The sequence below is a fragment of the Sturnira hondurensis genome, unplaced genomic scaffold (genome assembly GCF_014824575.4).
Source record: "Sturnira hondurensis isolate 20B ecotype Veracruz unplaced genomic scaffold, ASM1482457v3 Scaffold0001221, whole genome shotgun sequence".
NCBI lineage: Eukaryota > Metazoa > Chordata > Mammalia > Chiroptera > Phyllostomidae > Sturnira > Sturnira hondurensis.
In genome coordinates, this window is record NW_028073852.1 from 4,387,278 (window position 1) to 4,405,459 (window position 18,182).

The 18,182-nt window shown below is 51.6% G+C and overlaps 1 protein-coding gene across 1 annotated transcript; it reads right to left on the minus strand.

Annotated features, from left to right (window-relative positions):
- Positions 1–37: 37 nt before the first annotated feature.
- Positions 38–17,975, minus strand: NUP85 (nucleoporin 85). Its single transcript, XM_037065730.1, has 19 exons — positions 17,736–17,975; positions 16,349–16,442; positions 12,962–13,124; positions 11,960–12,030; positions 11,388–11,431; positions 10,184–10,253; positions 8,785–8,906; positions 6,452–6,586; positions 6,227–6,349; positions 5,899–6,030; positions 5,601–5,707; positions 4,317–4,400; positions 4,103–4,168; positions 3,750–3,901; positions 2,971–3,088; positions 2,769–2,869; positions 1,022–1,173; positions 532–633; positions 38–197 (listed from the first exon to the last, which is right to left on the minus strand). Exons 1-19 carry the CDS (start codon positions 17,766–17,768, stop codon positions 96–98), a joined length of 1,971 nt encoding a protein of 656 aa, XP_036921625.1. The 5' UTR covers positions 17,769–17,975; the 3' UTR covers positions 38–95.
- Positions 17,976–18,182: the final 207 nt, after the last annotated feature.

The window sequence follows — 18,182 nt, forward strand, 5'->3', positions numbered from 1 at the left end:
GTAGGAACTTGCCTTACGTTTGCAAAAGAAAACATTTATTCTTTTAAAAACATCCATAGGCCACCACACAGAGGTCCCACGCCGGGCCACCCGCCTCAGGAGCCCTCCAGTGAGCCTTCTTTGACGATGGCCCGAGCCAGGTTTCGTGCGAGAGACAGTCGCAGCATCTCCACTTTGGTGGTCTCTATGTCGTCGTCCTGAGAGCAGAGATGGGCAGCGTGAGGGACCGGAAGGGGTCCTTTAAAGCTCCCAAGGGCTCCCTTCCCCAAAGGCAGACGCGGGTCGTTCAACATTCAGCAACAGCCTCCAGCAAAGTTCTCAATGTAAGCGTTGAATGCGAAGGACCACAGCAACTCATTAACGGGGGGGAAAAACAACCCAGAGATCAGGACACTATAATCACCCCAGTTTTTCTTAAAAAGCACACGTGCCACAGTTCCAGGTTGGAAGTACAAGAGGCACTGAGTCTGTGAGGAGCCAGCATCTGTGGGAGGAGGTTGGGGAGCCGGAGATGGAGGAGCCCATAATCACCTGGAGCTGCAGAGGGTCGGGCTCTCCTTGCACTGGTCTTCCCGAGGTCAGGTCCTCCAGACATCTCAGCAGCTCGTATGTTTGATCTGCTGAAAAAATCACCTAGGAGAGGGAGAAGCTGTTTTGCTAAGCTGCCTCCAGCCAAGGCCTACACTGGCTGGGCCTGGGCCCAGGTTCAGACGGCCTTCCCTGCACGCCCTTGAGGGGAGGGACCAGGGCGGGGAGTGCAGTGTGCTTTGCACCTAACAGTCCTGAGAGGGCAAAGCACCCCTACGCCCCCTCCTGGCCCTGGGCTGGGCATGGTCAGTAAGCAACTGCCTCATTCCAAATGAAAGTTTTTCTTGTGCGGATATTAGATTTCCAGGGTGGGCACTATGGGGAGCCCCACCTAGGAGATGATGGATGCTGGCCACCTGTACCAGCTACAGAAGGAAGCACCGTCGAGGATTACAAAACGCAGAGAAGAAAGCACTGTGGGCTCCACCTGTACCTGTTTCTGTTCCAAAAGGGGCAGGGCATCCGTTAGAAGTGTCATCCAGAAAGACCGGGGGGCAATCTGAGAAGTCATCAGTGACAGGAGAAGAGAAGCCGCATCGACAAAACGCTTGTCCCCATACAGTCGGTGGAATTCACGATACTTTCCTATGGAGAAAAGCGCACTAGGTCACCTCTGGCCCTAAACAAGGGAAGACAGGCTCCAGACCAGCCCCTCGACAGCAGGGAGTCTCCCAAAGCTGCATCCAACCAAGGGACCGATGAGATCACAAATGGATTCAAAACACAGGCATGGCTTTGAAGGGACTCCAATCAGCCAAACCCGGGAGCATGCAAGCATTAAAATAAGAATCATGGGGCCCTGGCTGGTGTAGCTCAGTGGATTGAGCGCGGGCCTGCGAACCAGAGGATCACGGTTCAATTCCCAGTCAGGGCACATGCCTGGGTTGCAGGCCGGTCCTGGCGGGGGACCCACGACAGGCAACCAACACATTGATGTTTCTCTCCTTCTCTTCCCCTCTAAAGATGAATAAAATCTTTAAAAAAATAATAATCGTTGTGAACCAGAGGATCGCGGTTCGATTCCCAGTCAGGGCAAATGCCTGGGTTGCAGGCAGGTTCCCTGCAGGCCAACTCCCAGCAGGGGATGCACAAAATGCAACCATACGTTGATGTTTCTCTCCCTCTCTCCTTCCCCTCTAAAGATAAATAAATAAATAAAATATTTTAAAAAATAATAATAATAATAATCGTGTCGTGGGTTATGGCAAACTGACTAACCCACGAGTCCATTACTGATGTAAATAAAAGCCAAATGGGGACAAGGGACAGCCTTCCATAGGGCGGATGCCAGCTAAAACACAAGGATTGGGAGTTGGAAAATCACGGTAGCTCCTGAAAGCAGCAGGTGAAAGTCTGACCAGGGATAAGACGCTAAGCAATTCCAGTGTCTCTGCACGAGGCCTTAAGTCCAAGGGAAAGCACGTGCTGCAGAGGAGACGTCGGCTGGACGCCACTGCGTGAGCAAAGGGACCCCTCCGACAGGGTGCGCCACACCAAGGGCAGTGCCTTGGGGGCGTTCCTGCCCCAAACACAGAACCTAAGTCCGACCTCAGGGAAACGTCAGACACGCCAACACTGAGGACACTGTACAACAGAGCTGAACTGACTCTTCAAAATGTCAAGGTCAAGAAGCACCAGGAAAGACAGAGGCGCTTAAAAAACTATGACAACATTCGTGACCCTGCACACCAGAAAGGATACCAGTGGGACAACTGTCATCAGAATGTGAACTGTGGGTTGGATGAGACTATTGTACCGACACCGAACCTCAGGATTTCCACATATGTGCTGATGGAAGGGAATACTCCCGGGGGAAAAACGCCCAAGTGTTCACGGAGAAAGGGGAATGGTGTCCCCGGCTCACTTCCAAACCATTCCCGAAAACCCAGCTGACTGACAGTGACAAAACACGTAAGGCAAAGACTCGTGATCTGGGTACAGTTTATAATAGACAGTTCCAACTCCTTGTTCCTTACACAACTTCTGCAACTTTTCTCTAAGTCTGAAATTACTGGAAAATACAATACTGCTGAAAAATACGCTTTGCGGTGCCTGATGCACAGGGTTCTGTGGGCTTTGGAGCTGGGGCTCAACAGAAAGGGAACACTGGAGAAACCCAGAGCAGCCCCTCCGACCTCAACTGTCCTTTTGTGCCAGAAGGTCAGCCCGGAGAGACTCACCCAGGAACGTCAGCCGGTCACTGAGCATCATGGCCGGCCCCAGGTTGTCGATGAGATCCAAGTCGGAAAAGCAGCCTCGCTCGCAGTAATCCCTGAGGAACCTGAAACGCAGGCCCGGAGGTGAGAACAGCAGCCCCAGGCCCCCTCCTCAGCCCCCTCGCTCCCCACCAGCCCCTGGGCAGCTGACCCTGGCTGAGCCCACCTGTCTGACACCAGCGTGGCAAAGGCAGCATCTTTGGCTCGAATGCTCCAAGACAGGGCAGAGCCCAGGCGGTTGTTGCGGACAGCTTTCATGGCTAAGATCTTACAAATGCTGCGAACTTTGCAGGGGAAAGAGAAAAGGCGAACCCGTGAGCCTGCACACAAACCACCCCCCTCCTAGGTCCTGCTGGGCTGGCAGTGGCGTTCCCGCCTCCCCTGGGCTTCCCACAGCCCGGTCAGTAGGCCCGGGAGCTGAAGGTGTCAACGGCCTCCTTCTGACTAGTCACAGTTCTGAGCCCCGACAGGACTGGCTTCATGAGCTGATTCGATTTCAGGGGTGGCAGTTCAGATACATAGTGCTCCCCACACATCAGCTCTGTCATCGCCTGCATCAGGTGCCTCTGGGAAGAGCGACCCGGTGTTTTGGCTCAGCAGGGAAAAGGAGAGGGCACACTTCACTCACCATCTCCTCCCTGTTCCACCCACGCCATCTCTGGTCCTGCTTGCCCAGAGCCAGCCTTGGCCGGCAACCCACGTGGGACAGGTAAACTCAAAGCTGACCCCAGCCCTGATTTCTTGGAGTAAGTATGGGAGGAGTGGGTTGGGCAACTCTTAAAAAAGGACACATACCCCATTGCTTCTAGGTTCCCGAGAGTCCCCAGCTCTCGGCCCCTCCCCAGTAATGTTCCCAGGTCCTAGGCATCCACTGCCGGGCCTCTCTCCAGCCTGGCTCGCATGGCGTGAACCCAGGGGGCTGTGCCCAGAGGAGGGCCCACGCACCTTGCTCAGTCATCTGCCGCTGCTCGCAGATCCGCAGCACCTTCAGGGCTTTCTGCTCGGTGTTCAGAGGGATGCGCTCGATGTGCATCTCCAAGGACACTCGGCCCAGCTCAGGGCAATAGTCAAAATAGTCCACCCCCAGCTGCCACAGGCTGCAAACAGGTCCAAGGAGAGCAGACACGAGGGCCTGCTAAGTCCAGGTGCTGCCCGGGAGCCCTGGGCTGGCGCCCAAGAGGGCTCATCTCCGGGCCACTGCAGCATTCAGGGAACCAGACTGCAGCCAGCACAGTCCAAGCTCCAACGGCACCCACACACTGAAGAGTACCCTGCTCTGACCCCTGGGGTGGCCCTACCTGTGATGAGCAAACAGTCCTGAGGCATATTCTAACAGGAGGAACTCTCTCATGTTGGATCCAAAGCTGGAACGGAACGCACCGTGAGACCAAGACTCCTGGTCTGCCCCATTCAGGGCCCCTTCTGCAGCCCAACATCCCTCCCAGGAATTCCACTCCCCCCCCAGGGCCTGGGTTGGGGGAGACAAGCGTGGGTGCGGCCACGCACACTCACTAGAGGTTGTGCGACTGGAGGAGTTTGCAGTGATCCAGGAGGTCAGTCAGATGGGCCACAAACCACCAGTTGCTCAGAGCGATGCTGCAGGTTCAGACAGTGAGGCAAGAAGGAGAGTTCGAGTGAGACGCCATGACCCACACGGGTGGGGCATGAGCGGGAACCCCACCTGTCCTTTGCTTAAAAAGAACGAGAGGGAACAAACAGAATGGGAGGGGCAGTGGTGAGCCAGAATCTGTGGCGCAGAGAGTGAGAGGTTTCTCCTCGCTACGTGGGGACTGACGCCGGGCGCCCAGGAGTTCAACCCCCAAAGCCGCAGCCCGTGATGCGTATCTATGGGGAGCGTCACAGAGAGAGAAAACCCAGGGATCCAATCACACGCAGAGAGCGTGGACAAGGGACAATGCACAAGACTGGTGGTTCCTGATGCCTGATGCAACATGGAATTCAGGAGCATCTTCGCTTGCATTTGCATGTGCTGATGTCTTCGACTGTACAGCTGTTGATATTAATTTTGTGAATATTAACTACATACATGTGATTTCATCTTAAAAGCCACCTTGTATTTAGGTATCTATTAATGCTTTGTATGAAGAAATTGTCTTTTGCCCTGGCAGGTATGGCTCAGTGGATTGAGTGCTGTGAACCAAAGGATTGCCGGATTGATTCCCAGTCAGGGCACGTGCCCGGATTGCGGGCCAGGTCATGCTCCCAGCAGGGGGTGCGTGAGAGGCAACCACACACTGATGTTTCTCTCCCTCTTTCCCTCTCCTTTCCCTTCTCTCTAAAGCTAAATAAAATCTTTAAAGAACTGAAAATGAAAACAAGTCACCTCCTCACATATACAGACACATGCATGTCCCCACCCCAACTGGAGTAAGTTCCATGCAGGAAATTGGCCACAGGACCAGTGATCTGAGCAGACGACCAAAGCACAGGGAACCCGCCACAGGAACTCAGGGGAAAGGGCCGTTCCCGAGACCGAGGAGACAGCCAGGGAGGCCAGGATGGAGCGCGGGCCTGGCTCTCCCCGCTGCAGAATGGAGCCTGTGTGACTCGGTCTTTGAGTGACACAGAGGCCAGCTCGCTCAGGGACTTGTGATGGGAAGCCGCTGGGACAATAAGCAAGAGAGTGACATGTTTTAAGACACAAAGACTTAAAGAGGTCTGCAGGAAGAAGACTAAGACTCCAGCAAGAAGGCACAGGGCGTCGGGAGCACGCCTGAGCACGGGCCCAGTGCCGCCGACCCCACCCGAAGACGGTGCGGGGGCCACAGGCCCTACCTGCACTCCTTGATCACCTGGTGGATGTCGAACTCGAAGGCTGCCATCAGGATGTTGTCCAGGGGCTCTGGGCTGCTCTCACCCCCCAGAAACAGGTCCAGGCTGGACTGCGGAGAAGTGGGGGCCGCTCAGTCTCTGGATGGAAGCAGAGACTCAGGGGCTGGCAGGGGTGCCCTGGGAGCCCTGGGGACGGGCGACAGGGTCCTTCACAAAGGGCCAAAGGGACGCCCCTTCCGAAAACAACCCCGTGGGGAGCAGAGCCCAGGACCTCAACTCCCTGCCCCCAGCCCCGGCTCACCTGGGCATAGAAGTGCAGGTCAATGGGCTTCACTGTGGGGTGAGAGTACAGGAGCCGGGTCACTAGGAAGTGGTACCAGTTGCTCAGAAGCTCCTTCTGCTCCAACAAGGCGGCCTCATCTCCCAGCATAATCTGCGGACAGGGACGTGCGCCCTGAGCGCCAGGGGATCGCTCACCCTGACCCCATGGGCGCACCTGGGCCGACACGCCCTCCTCCCCCGCAGAGAACAGACGCCCGCGGAGGAGGACCACGTCTCCGCCGCTGCCGGACCGCATACCGTGGCCGTGAGGGGAAGCTTCTCGCCCCGACCGCACCCCCCCCACACACCTTGCAGAGAGACGCCAGGCGCGGGCTGCAGGCGAACGCGCCGTCCCGGAGGCGCCGCGCACACTCCTCGTGCCAGTGCTGCCACCTGAGCTCCAGCTCCGCCAGCGTCTGCGTGTTTCCAGGCTGCGGGAGGGACGCGGTGAGTAACCAGCGCCGCACAAGCCCCGAGTGCCTCCCAAACGGACCCGTTTCCCGTGAGGCAGCAGAGTGGGCTGCTCCACGTACACTGAGAACGGGCATCGTCCTCATCAGGTCCCCCAGGACTTGGCAGGCGCCCGCGGAGGCGGGGCTGGCGTCGGCTTCCTTGGAGAGCATCTGTCGGGCCTCGTCCAGCCGGCCCTGCAGCACTAAGATGGTCACCTGTGGGGCATCACGTGAGCGTTTGCCCGAGGCCTGGAAACCAGCCCCGGAACCCCGCACTGCAGGGTTGAGACCTCGTCCAGTCTCAAACCGACACTGTAACTCATGATAGGTTGTGACCAACTTTTAAAAAATAAAATAGAAAATAGCAAAGTACATCCAGTAAGTTATTGGTTCATAAAAGTTTCAAATGCACACTTGATATAAATGCAGACAACCCTCTTTTTTTGCTTCTTTATTTTTAAAGAGGAAGAAGGGAAGGAGAGAAACATCAATCGGTTGCCTTTTGCACAAAACCTGGCCTGCCATCCAGGCACATGCCCCAACCAGGAATCGAAGCGATGACCTTCTGGTTTGCAGGCTGGGGCTCAACCCTCTTTATTTAGAGTCCACACCTGTAAATTTGTCTACTTGCTAAAATGTACCTGCACCCCCAAAACCATTATTTGAGGTGCCGTCACCATCACTGTGGGCAGAGCCCAAAGGCTAGACTTATGCAGACGTGCCTGCGCCCGGCTGAGCAAGGCGGCGCCGTCTCCCTGGACCAGCTCTCACACTCCACAGTGTCTTTTTTGCAACCTATGCCGCGCCAGCTGCTTTGTTGGGTAACTCAGCTGGTTAGAGCGTCGTCCTGATGCACCAGGGTTGCAGGTTCCATCCCTGGTCAGGACACACACAAGAATCAACCAATGAACGTACAGGTAAGTGGGACATGAAATGGCTGTGCGTCTCCATCTCCCCCTTCCTCCCTCTAAAATCAATGCTTTAAAAACCGACTATAACAGGAACTCTTTACTATATCTAGTAAAGATATAGTAATATCTTTATTGCCAACTAATGTACAAACGATTATGCCCACGAACCAATGTAATCATGCCAGCCCCAAGGGGAGGCGCTGCTGTCGCCCTTGCATAAACAAGGAAACTGAAGGCCATGAAGTACCTCACGACCTGGCAGTGAGGAAGAGGCAGAGCTGGGGCCTGAGCCGGGCGGGCTGGCCCCACAGGCCACAGGGCACCTCTGCTGCACCGCCTCTCCGAGAGCTGGAGTCCTCAGGGCCGCGCCCTGAGGCCGCGTCCTCAACCCGGCCCTGCGTCTCCCTGCCCTTCGCTCCCAACCCTTCCTCCGGCTCCCCCGCTCCTGGCTCACGGGCTCCTTGCTGTTGCTTGTCCAGACACAGGCCTCTGCCTGAACCGCCTTCTCCTCCCTCTGCACGGGTGCCCTGGCCTCTGCCCGGGCTCTGCCCACGGGCTAGGCCTTCCCGGACCCCGACTCTTACACTCCCAATTCCCCCCTCGCTTGATTTCCCCAGCACTCCACCATGAGACATGCCACACCCTTCCCGGTTCTGCCTTTGCTTCCCGCCTCCCTATGCAGGATGTGAGCTCGCTCCGTAAGGAAGGGCATGACCCACTTCAGTGGTGGGTGTGCTCCCACTGCCTTGCAAAGAGGAGCCCTCAGTAAAATCTCAGTGAGTGAATGAACCAGGACTCACACTCCGAGCCCAGTATCCCCTGGGCAGAGGCTCGCCCCTGCGCTGCACGGGTCTGGGGACCAAAGGGCCCTGAGAGCCTCAGAGGCAACACCTCTCGACCTGAATTCCAGGCTTTGTCTCACCAGCCTCCCGCCAATCCAGTCACCAAGCAGCCCCCGCCCTGCTCCCTCCCACCTGGGTCAGCGGGGGTGAGTGGGAACAGTGCCACCCTCGCAGTGGGGCGTGTGCACACGGACCCCCGGCACACGCGATGACTTCCAAACTGACACTCCAAGTGACTCTGGGACCATTAGTCGTTTTCCTTAACAGCCTAACTTAGTTATAACTCACACACTATAAACATTCGCCTATCTACGTGCCCAATGCAATGAGCTTTAGTGAGTGTGCCGAGCTGTGCACCGTTACAATCATTTTAGCACATTTCTCAAAACCACCCCTCAAGGTCATTTACACCGACCGCTGCCATTTCTCCTCTCCCTTAGGTCCACAAAGAAACTGATTTCCCTTCTCCCTGGAAAGCCTACCGAGCATTACTTTTCTTACGTGCCAACTTGGTTCTAAACTAGGGTGTTTCCCTGACAGACGCAGAGAGCGGCCCAGTGCCCGCAGGCCCCGTAAGCAAACCGCAGGCCCACCTGGGCGCACGGGGAAGGCAGAACGTGACGTGTGGAGCAGGGTGGTTCAGCCTATGCAGGGTCCTTACCAACTTCCAGAAGCTCTCGTGTTTGCTTGGACTCTCGCTGCCCAGAACATCTGCCAACACGCTGTCCACCTCGCACACGTGCAGTCGGACCCAGTCGAGGAGGTGGAGGAGGAGCGGGCCAGCTGGGGGAGGAGAGGGGGTCTGCCGTCACACACACAACCTCGGCTTCACGGGCACCACATTCCCCTTCCCCACAGGACAGACAAGCCCCGCAGGAAGTGGTTTCTCCCTCTGAAGTGAGCACACTCGTGGCCCTGAACGAAGGACTGGACTGGCAAAGGGGCCCCGAGCCCAGGCCTCGCCCAGGTCTCACCACCCATGACCCTCCTCCAGGCTCTTCACACTGTTCAATGCTCAGTGGCCACAGAACAAGGGCCACAGAACAAGGGCCAGCGCTGTCAGGTGCTAGGCATGCAATGACAGATAGTGACAGCCCCCCAAAATCTACTGGAGACAGGCGCACAGACAGCTGATTTTATCTCGGACCGCTCAGTACTTTAGAAGGGGAATGAATGACCAGCTACAATGCACAGAGATTAATGCTCCCCTGTAGGTCAGAACAAATACAGACTACAGAAAGAACACAAAGCCTGCAGCGCTTCCAGGGAGCCCGCCCAAGCCAGGATACCGAGTGGACGGCGACTTGATTCAAGACCAACAGAGCCATTTGCAGGAGACAGTCAATGCACAGTATTGTTGCTGCCCCGATCGTTCACAGAATTCTCAAGGCGACTTCCCCTCCCACACCCTGACCTCTCCTTACATGCCTAAAACTTCTTTTCCCCTTTTGTTTATTTTAGAGAGAGAAAAAGGGAGGGAGGGAGGGAGGGAGGACAAGAGAAACACAGATCTGCTGTCCCACTCATTCGTGCACGCACTGGTTGCTTCTTGTGTGCGCCGACTGGGGACGGAACTCACCACCCCGGCGTATCGGGATGACGCTGTAACCCGCTGGGCCACCCAGACGGGGCTCTCTCTTTTTTTAACCACAGAAGCCTACTGTCTCATACTTCCGGAGGCTAGCGGTCTGACATCAAGGTGTCGGCAGGGCTAGTCCCCTCGCAGGCTGTGAGGAAGAACCTGTGCCCAGCTCCTCCAAAAACTGGCTGGAACTTGACCAGTCAAGGATACAAACGTCGATGACCACGCACTAGTTCCGTATGTTTTCGTGGTATTTTTCAAGAGACCTCTGCCTAACACTCTGGGTTTCTGCAAGGCATTCTACCCAAATCTTTCACAGCACCCGACAAAGTGACAGGCCCCTCTGGATGTCACGCCATGCATTCTGATGGCTGTGTTGGTGCAGGGGGCACTCTGGGCAACGAGACGCCACGACGCACAGGACAGACGGGGAAGGGTGGGGGTACCTCTGCCATGGTGACAGAGGACCAGCGCTCACCTGGGGCCACTTCAATGAAGAGAATCTCGCAAAGGTTCCAGATGAGCTCCATGGCCGACAGGATGGAGATCTGCGGATGGAGCGGAGAGGGCGATTGGGTGAGAACGGCCCTCGACTTCCTCGCACGACAAAGGAACACAGCGGGTGTGAATCCCATGAAGGTCAACATGCCCGAGCATGTAGGGCAGGGCAGCGCTTCCCGCAGCCAGCGAGAGAATTTTAGAGGTAGGGGGTGGGGGGCAAACTAACCATCTTTATTTTAATGGTGGAGGTCCTAGTTTAATGTGCATTAGGAAAAATAACTAGCTCATCACTCCCATGGTCTTGATGACTATTATGGTTTATTTAAGTAATAGAGAAGAGAATCTAATAAAAAAAATATTGGATAAGCAAAAATTGTGAGGTTGGTATTCAAGGGGATGGAGTTTAGGAAAGTCTATGAAAAGGCAAACCCAACACACAACCCCCAAATAACCCTCCCTTTAGGAGCAGAAGCGCTCCCCTTCCCCACCATCTTGTGCGCACACACACAGAACAGCTGTCTCTGAGGGAAGCACAGCTCTGCGGACATCAGAGACTGCGAGTCGGTCCCAATAAACCACTGAGTTTGAACGGTGTCAAGATTCTACCGTGAAGTGCAGCTCAGGGACCACAGTCCATAATATTGTGACAACCGTGCAGGGCACTAGGTGGGTGCTGGACCTACCAGGGGACCATTAGGATCTTAAACCAGTACCCAACCAGGGTGCTGCACACCTGAAACTAATGGAAAAGAACACTGGATGTCAACTGTAATTGAAAAATAAAAGTATTTAAGACAACCGAAGATGGAATTCTTTTAAGTCCTCGCCCAGCTCCTACTGAAGTACAAGAACTCGCGTCTCGGTAAAGTTCAGGTTTCATGCGTTGAGTACAGTGTATGTGGTTCTGGATGCTCAGCTCTCCACCCAGCGCAACGTGATGTGGCCAGGGCTTACATTTCTGAAAACGCATTTATCAAGGACATATTTTGTTTCAATAAGCTAGGCCCTGAAGGGGCACCAGGAAATTTAGGACGACCTTTACTACCCCAAAGAGTTGCCCGTGTACCTGGAAAGAAGAGAGAGTTCTGCAAAGAGCAATTGCAAAAGCACCCCAGGTGGGTGCCGTGGTCACGGGAAGTCATAACAGCACCAGCCACGACCAAGGCAGACAGACCCCTCACCTGGCTGCTGAACTGGTGGCCACTGGCTGGATCTTTAGCAGCAACTAACAAAACACAAAACATTTTAAGTGAGCAATGGAACTTTCAGTCTTATTGTTGTAACTTCACATAACAGACTGTGGCTTGTACCTTTGTTTCTTCTAAGGGCCAGTCGTTTTCCCCATAGATTTTTAAAAAAATGCCTTTAGATCAATGATTCTCAAACCAAGACCCTGAAGTTAAAAGCAGCCACATGTAACTGCTACACAGCAAACGGAGAGACCACCAAGTCACACAAGACTACCTGGCACCCAGGAGTCACACAGCTGTCAGGGTTACGGGGACTTGCGATCACCAAGGTCAAAGACCCGAGGATGCAAATTTCCAAGATCCTTAATGTGGCCCTTTCTCCCGACACCACCTGTCAACACTGTATGTTCTGTCTTGGAGAGCACACTCAGGACGACTGACGGAAAACTAAGATAGGAAAGAGCTTCCAACTGGAATGTCAATCAGGTTTTACCTCACAGCATCTGTCCCCAGACAAACACCTCGATTACTGTGACACGCACACAGACACACACGATCCTTACTTGCAACCTGGTGCATCTCCTCCATGCAGGCTCTGATGACCGATCGGTAGTTCTTACTTACTCGGACCAATCTACAGGAACAAAATGACACAAGAGATGAGCCTGAAACACCCTGCTGGTGACTGGGAGTTAGCGTAAACAGGTGGCAGGAGCTGCTGAGACAGGAGCCAAACTGAAAGGGCTTCTAATGGCCAAAGCAGGAAAAGTCGAGCAACAGAATAAATACAATATAATACTTAGAATAAAATAACTATCCACGAGTCCACACTGACATTAATTATTACAGATGAAACCTACTGATGGACTCTAAAATCAGTGGTTGATAATTTGAAAAGAAGTCAGATTTGCATAGTCTTTTTTTTTTTTAAAGATTTATTTTTAGAGAGAGGAAGGGAAGGAGAAAGAGAAGGAGAGAAACATCGGTGTGTGGTTGCCTCTCACACACCCGCCACTGGGGACCTGGCCCACAACCCAGGCATGTGCCCTGACTGGGAATCGAACCAGCGACCCTTTGGTCCACAGGCCGGCACTCAATCCACTGAGCCACACCAGCCAGGGGAGAATATGTGTAATCTTAAAATGTACATCATAAAACTGTTTTCTCTGCAACTTACATTTTCTCATTTATTTCCATCATCAAACTAAAGATCCATTCTCACTGAAAATTCTCATTTTTATATTAGTTTCAAAATGTACCAATAGTGGGACCTTATTCAATGACTCTCAGGTGCTTATTTGGCCTAAATTTTCTCTAGAGAGTAAACAAGAAGGAATATAAACAAAGAAAACTTACTAAGCCAGCAAGTCAAACAACACCACACACACACAACTTGCGAGACACCTCCACCACTTCCGCTGCCCAGCGCAGACGCTGCCCAGAGGGGCCAGGGGTCCCTCGCTGCTCCGGGAGATCCATCCACCGTACGGAAGGACAAGGGCACACTTCGTCTCGGCTTTTCACAACTGAGTTGTGGCTTCAACACCAGGTACGAGCCTACTTACTGAGCTTTCCTGGATTTTCCAGTTAAGTCCTCTTCAATTCTCTGAAGGCCCACAAAGATTCCATGGGACTCATTGAAGAGTTTTCTCAAGATTTGAGAGTAAACGTCTATATCCTTCCGGATGATAAAGATAAAGGGGCAGCCTGGCACTGCCTCTGATTTTCCTGAAACAAAGTAGAAAAAAATTAACCCAATCACCTTTATAAAAGAACCCACTACAAACTTTGAGTATCTAATTACAAAAGCTTTAGCTTTTTGCTACTGATTCCACTTATTTAAAATAATATAAATTATCATTTATCAATTAGACACATGATTTTTTAAATTTATTTATTCTTAGAGAGAGAGGAAGGGAAGAAGAAAGTGGGGGAGAAACATCAATGTATGGCTGCCTCCCACGCGTCCCCCACTGCGGACCTGGACCACAACCCAGGCATGTGCCCCAACCAGGAACCGAACCGGCGACCCTCTGCTTCACAGGCCCACACTCAATCCACTGAGCTACATCAGCCAGGGCGACACATGATTTTTAAAAAATGTTTATTCTGACTTAACACCTCAACTTACTAGCATATTCTGAAACTACCTTTCACTTTCATCAATTGAATGCTACTGAAAAAAAGTATATAAACTTCATATTAGCCTATGTAAAACTTGATAAATAAGATAAATCTACAACCAATGTTTTATATAAACCCAATGTCAAATAAATGTTTTTTAATATTACTTTTCACTGCCATTAACCCTAAAATAAAAAATCAAGAATTAACTGGCTCCGGCCCTGGCTGATGTGGCTCAGCGGATTGAGCACCAGCTTGCGAACTGGAAGGTCCCAGGTTCAATTCCCAATCAGGGCACATGCCTAGGTTGAGGGCCAGGTCCCCAGTTGTGGGTATGAGAGAGGCAACTGATAAAGTTTTTCTCCCTCCCTCCCCCTCTCTCTAAATATAAAGAAATAAAATCTTAAAAAAAAAAGAATGAACTGGTTCTAACCCGGTAGTCCAGCTGGTTAGAGCATCGTCCCGACACACCAAGGTTGTGGATGGACCCCAGCTGGGACACATACAAGAATTAGCCAATGAATGTATAAATAAGTGGAACAACAAATCAGTGTTTCTCCTTCTCTCCCTCCTCTCTGAAAATCAATTAAAAAATGAATTAACTAAAATATTTTGCAACAGCAATGAAAAGTATGTATAATAAATTATATACTACAAACTTGTAGAAGGTTTTTTAAAAAATATTTTATTTTTAGAGAGGGGAAGGGAGACAGAAAGAGGGAAGAGAAACATTGATGTGCAAAAGAAATATTAATCAGTTGCCTCTCACATGCCCACAACCAGGGACCTGCCCTGCAATCCAGGCACATGCCCTGACCAGGAATCAAACCAGTGATGTTTCAGTTTGCGACACAAGGACCAACCCACTGAGCCATACCCGTCAGGGTAAAATTTCTTGCATAACAGCTTCTCAAACAAGTTGTGATAATGTTCGATGGCTTGTCCTAATGTGATCTCAACAGATAAAAACAAACAGAAAAGAAAAACCACATGTTGATCCTGGCAGGTGTGGCTCAGATGGTTGGGTGCAGTTCTGCAAAACAAAAGGTCACTGGTTCAATTCCCAGTCAGGCTACAGGCCTGGGTTGCAGGTTAGGTGCACACAGGAGAGGCAGCCGACAGATGTTTCTCTCCCTCTCTTTCTCCTCCCTTCCCCTCTCTCTAATAAATAAACATGTAAAAATTTTAAAACAATTGCATAAACTGCACACTATATTATAATTTGCCAAAATTATGAGACTTTCATTAGCCCAACCTGCTCTTTATAAAAGAGGAAAACCTGTTCTTTAACAAACATGTCAAAGATGTGCAAGAAAATCTCTTCAACACTTCCTGAGACTTCACCCCTGAAAAGGAGAAAGCAAGATCGAATGCCAAGATTTCAGTTTTATCTCGCTACTAGTGGGAGTCTGTATCCGAAGGGAGAGATCACGTCGGACACCCCATGGAGCTTTCAGAACAAAGGGAAGGATAAGTCACGTCACTCTCCAGCCCATTTCTGCTGTGTAGCAACAGCCTACAGAATTCAACTGAGTCTACAATGGTAACCCAAAGGGAAATGCTATGAGATCTGCAAATTTTCAGAAAAAAGGAACTGCTGTAGAGGAAACTGAGTCACTTGGGACAAAAAGAGGGATAGACCTGAAGTTTTTTTTAAAAATAGGTTTTTGCAGGGGGGCAAGGGAGAGAGAGAAACACTGATTTGTCACCCTGGCTGGTGTAGCTCAGTGGATTGAGCACAGGCCTGCAAACCAAAGGATCGTGGTTCGATTCCTAGTCAGGGCACATGCCTGGGTTGCAGGCCAGTTCCCTGCAGGCCAACTCCCAGCAGGGGATGCACGAAAGGCAACCATACATTGATGTCTCTCTCCCTCTCTCCTTCCCCTCTAAAGATAAATAAATAAATAAAATTAAAAAAAGAAAGAAAGCCCTTTTTTTAAAAAAAACCACTGATTTGTTGTTCCACTTACTTATGCATCCTTTGGTTTTCTTGTCCGTGTTCTGATCAGGGATCAAATCTGCAACCTTGGCGTACTGAGGCAAAACTCTCACTGACTGACCTAACTGGCCCAGGCTGAAGTTTTTAAATATAAAGAAAACCTTTCCCACCTGAAACTAATACAAAGTAACATTGACTGTAAGCTCTAATTAAAAAATAAAATTAAAAATAAACAAGATGGAGCCCTGGCTGGTGTAGCTCAGTGAATTGAACGCAGGCCTATGAACCAAACAACCGTGGTTTGATTCCCAGTCAGGGCACATGCCTGGGTTGCAGGCCAGTTCCCAGCAGGGGACGCATGAGAGGCAACCATACATTGATATTTCTCTCCTCTTCCCCTCTAAAGATAAATAAATAAAAATTAAAAAAAACTCTTCTTTCTTTATTTTTTAATCCTCACCTGAGGATAATTTTTCCTTGCTTTTAGAGACAGAGGGAGGAAGGGAGAGAAACACTTATCAGCTACTTTCTTCTATGTGCCCCTACTGGGGGTTTAACCTGTAACCTGGGTATGTGCCCCGAGCGGAATCGAACCCACAACCTTTCGGTCTATGGATGATGTACCAACCAAGTGAGCCATCTGGCCAGGGCTGAAAACTCTACGCTAACACTAAGAAGTCTACTGTTAACTTCTTAAATCCTGGACTCAGAATCTGTCAGGTCTCATAGTTCAATGAAACTCTTGAACAAAAGTTTCAAAAATGAAAATGGTCCAACGTAAGTTCAACTGTATCATGCCTCAGTCAAACCTGAGAGAATAAAGAGAAAAAAACAAAACAACGAAATGTGCCACGACTTATAATCTGGAAGAAACAGTAACACCAACTACCTTTTCTGTTGAAGGAAGTTTCACACACCAGCAGCTCCCCTGGACCCCAGTCAAAACACATTTGCTTCTTCTTGGAATTCACTCCTGGAATCAACTAGTACAAAATAAGGCACAGAAACTGTTACTCTTACTAAAGGCTTTGCTTTCAAATGATCTGCAAGTATTGTACGACCCTAGAGATCAGTGCTCATGCGTGTTCAGGGCTGGTCTATATACGCAGCTGAAGCTGGTTCAGATCAGCCTCGCCCACTGGACCCCGAACAAGCGAGTGAGTTTGCTGGGCACCTCGACCAAGCCTGCCACTTCTCAAATGTTGGTACAAAGGAAAGCTACACCCTGATCAATTATTATATAGTGATTTAGCGACCTGTAGTGTAGAAAAAGGGAAGCTAATAAAAAAGGAATTGTACTCACTAAAAGAACAGACCTCCAACCCCACGGTTCCTATGCCATCTCTTCAAAAATGACCCTTGGGTTTTCTCAGAACATCCCTTTCAGCTTCAGCTTCATACCTCCAAAGCCCAAGGCTCACCTTTATGGACGACCTAGCCTCTAGAGGTATAACCATAACATCGAGCCAAAAAAAGAACTAAAAAAAAACCACTCTTAAGGCTCACCCCCCAAACTCATACCACTCCAAAGCCTTCCCGAACACTGGCAGGAGAAACCCTCGATCCTTCTCTTTCCATCACCACCTACGTCTATCTATCCACCTACTACCTGTTCTACTCTGAAATGAGCCTGAATCCGACCACTTACCCCTTCTACCAGTCTAACCCAAGCCACCATCAACTCTCGTCTGGACCACCGCAGAGCATTTCTCGGTGGCTGACATAATTCTCCTCCATGGTTACTATGTGCCCCATGAAATAGACGAAAGCCCACAAGGGCAAGGGCCTCTAAGATTCTCATTCACTGCCTAGAAGTGATCCTGGCACAAAGTTGACACTTGAAAAATATTTTTGGCAGACAATGATTCTGGCAGGCGATAGTCTTGTCTAAAGGCAGCGCATTCGGTTCTTAGGAAGGACTAATGCAGTCATTCAACAATGAAGCAAGAAGTCCCAATTCTTCTCAGTCCGGGCGCGCTCATTAAGAGCATCAGCCCAACAGGAAAAGCGAGGGAAGCAAAAAGGTGGGAAGAGAAGGCGGGGAGAGGGATGGAGTGAGGCCTGTGGGGCTAGGTATGCTGAGTATACAAAGCAGCGGTGTACAAACCCAGCGACCACTGCCACCTAGTTAATGTAACCTCCAGGCAGTGGCAATTGAGCCGAAGGAAGAGGACGGGCGCCTCGCGGGCGGCAGGGAGGTAGACAAGCCTGCAGTAACGAAGCAGACTCGATCCTAGGACTGCGAGGGCAAGCAACGCGCTTTGGAGTGCCCTTACAGTGACTACCGGCTCGCCGTCAAGCTCCTCCATAGCGCCGCACCCGTCTGGAATCCGCAGGACCCCAAAGCTCTCGGCTCAGACCTCCCGCTCAGAGCCCGCAGCGACAGAGGACCCCTCCCGAGCGCCTCGTGCACTGCCTGCAGATCCCAATCCCCAATACTGCGAGGGTCTCTCCTCTCGGCCACAACCACCCCTCTGTGGCATTCTACACGTTTCCTTCCTTCCGGGCCTCGACAACACGTCAGGAAGGACTGCAGTATGTCCACGGAGTAACCCCTCTGCCAGGTCAGGCGCCACTATGGACAGCCCCGCGCCGGACAGGGAGAAGGCCCCCGGAGACGGCGGGTGCGGTGGCGGCGCGTCTGTGCGTGCGCCGGCTCAGAGCTGGGCCACGGTGCTGCTGGAGCGAGCAACTACCTGTCATCGCTGTGGGATTGTTTGCCC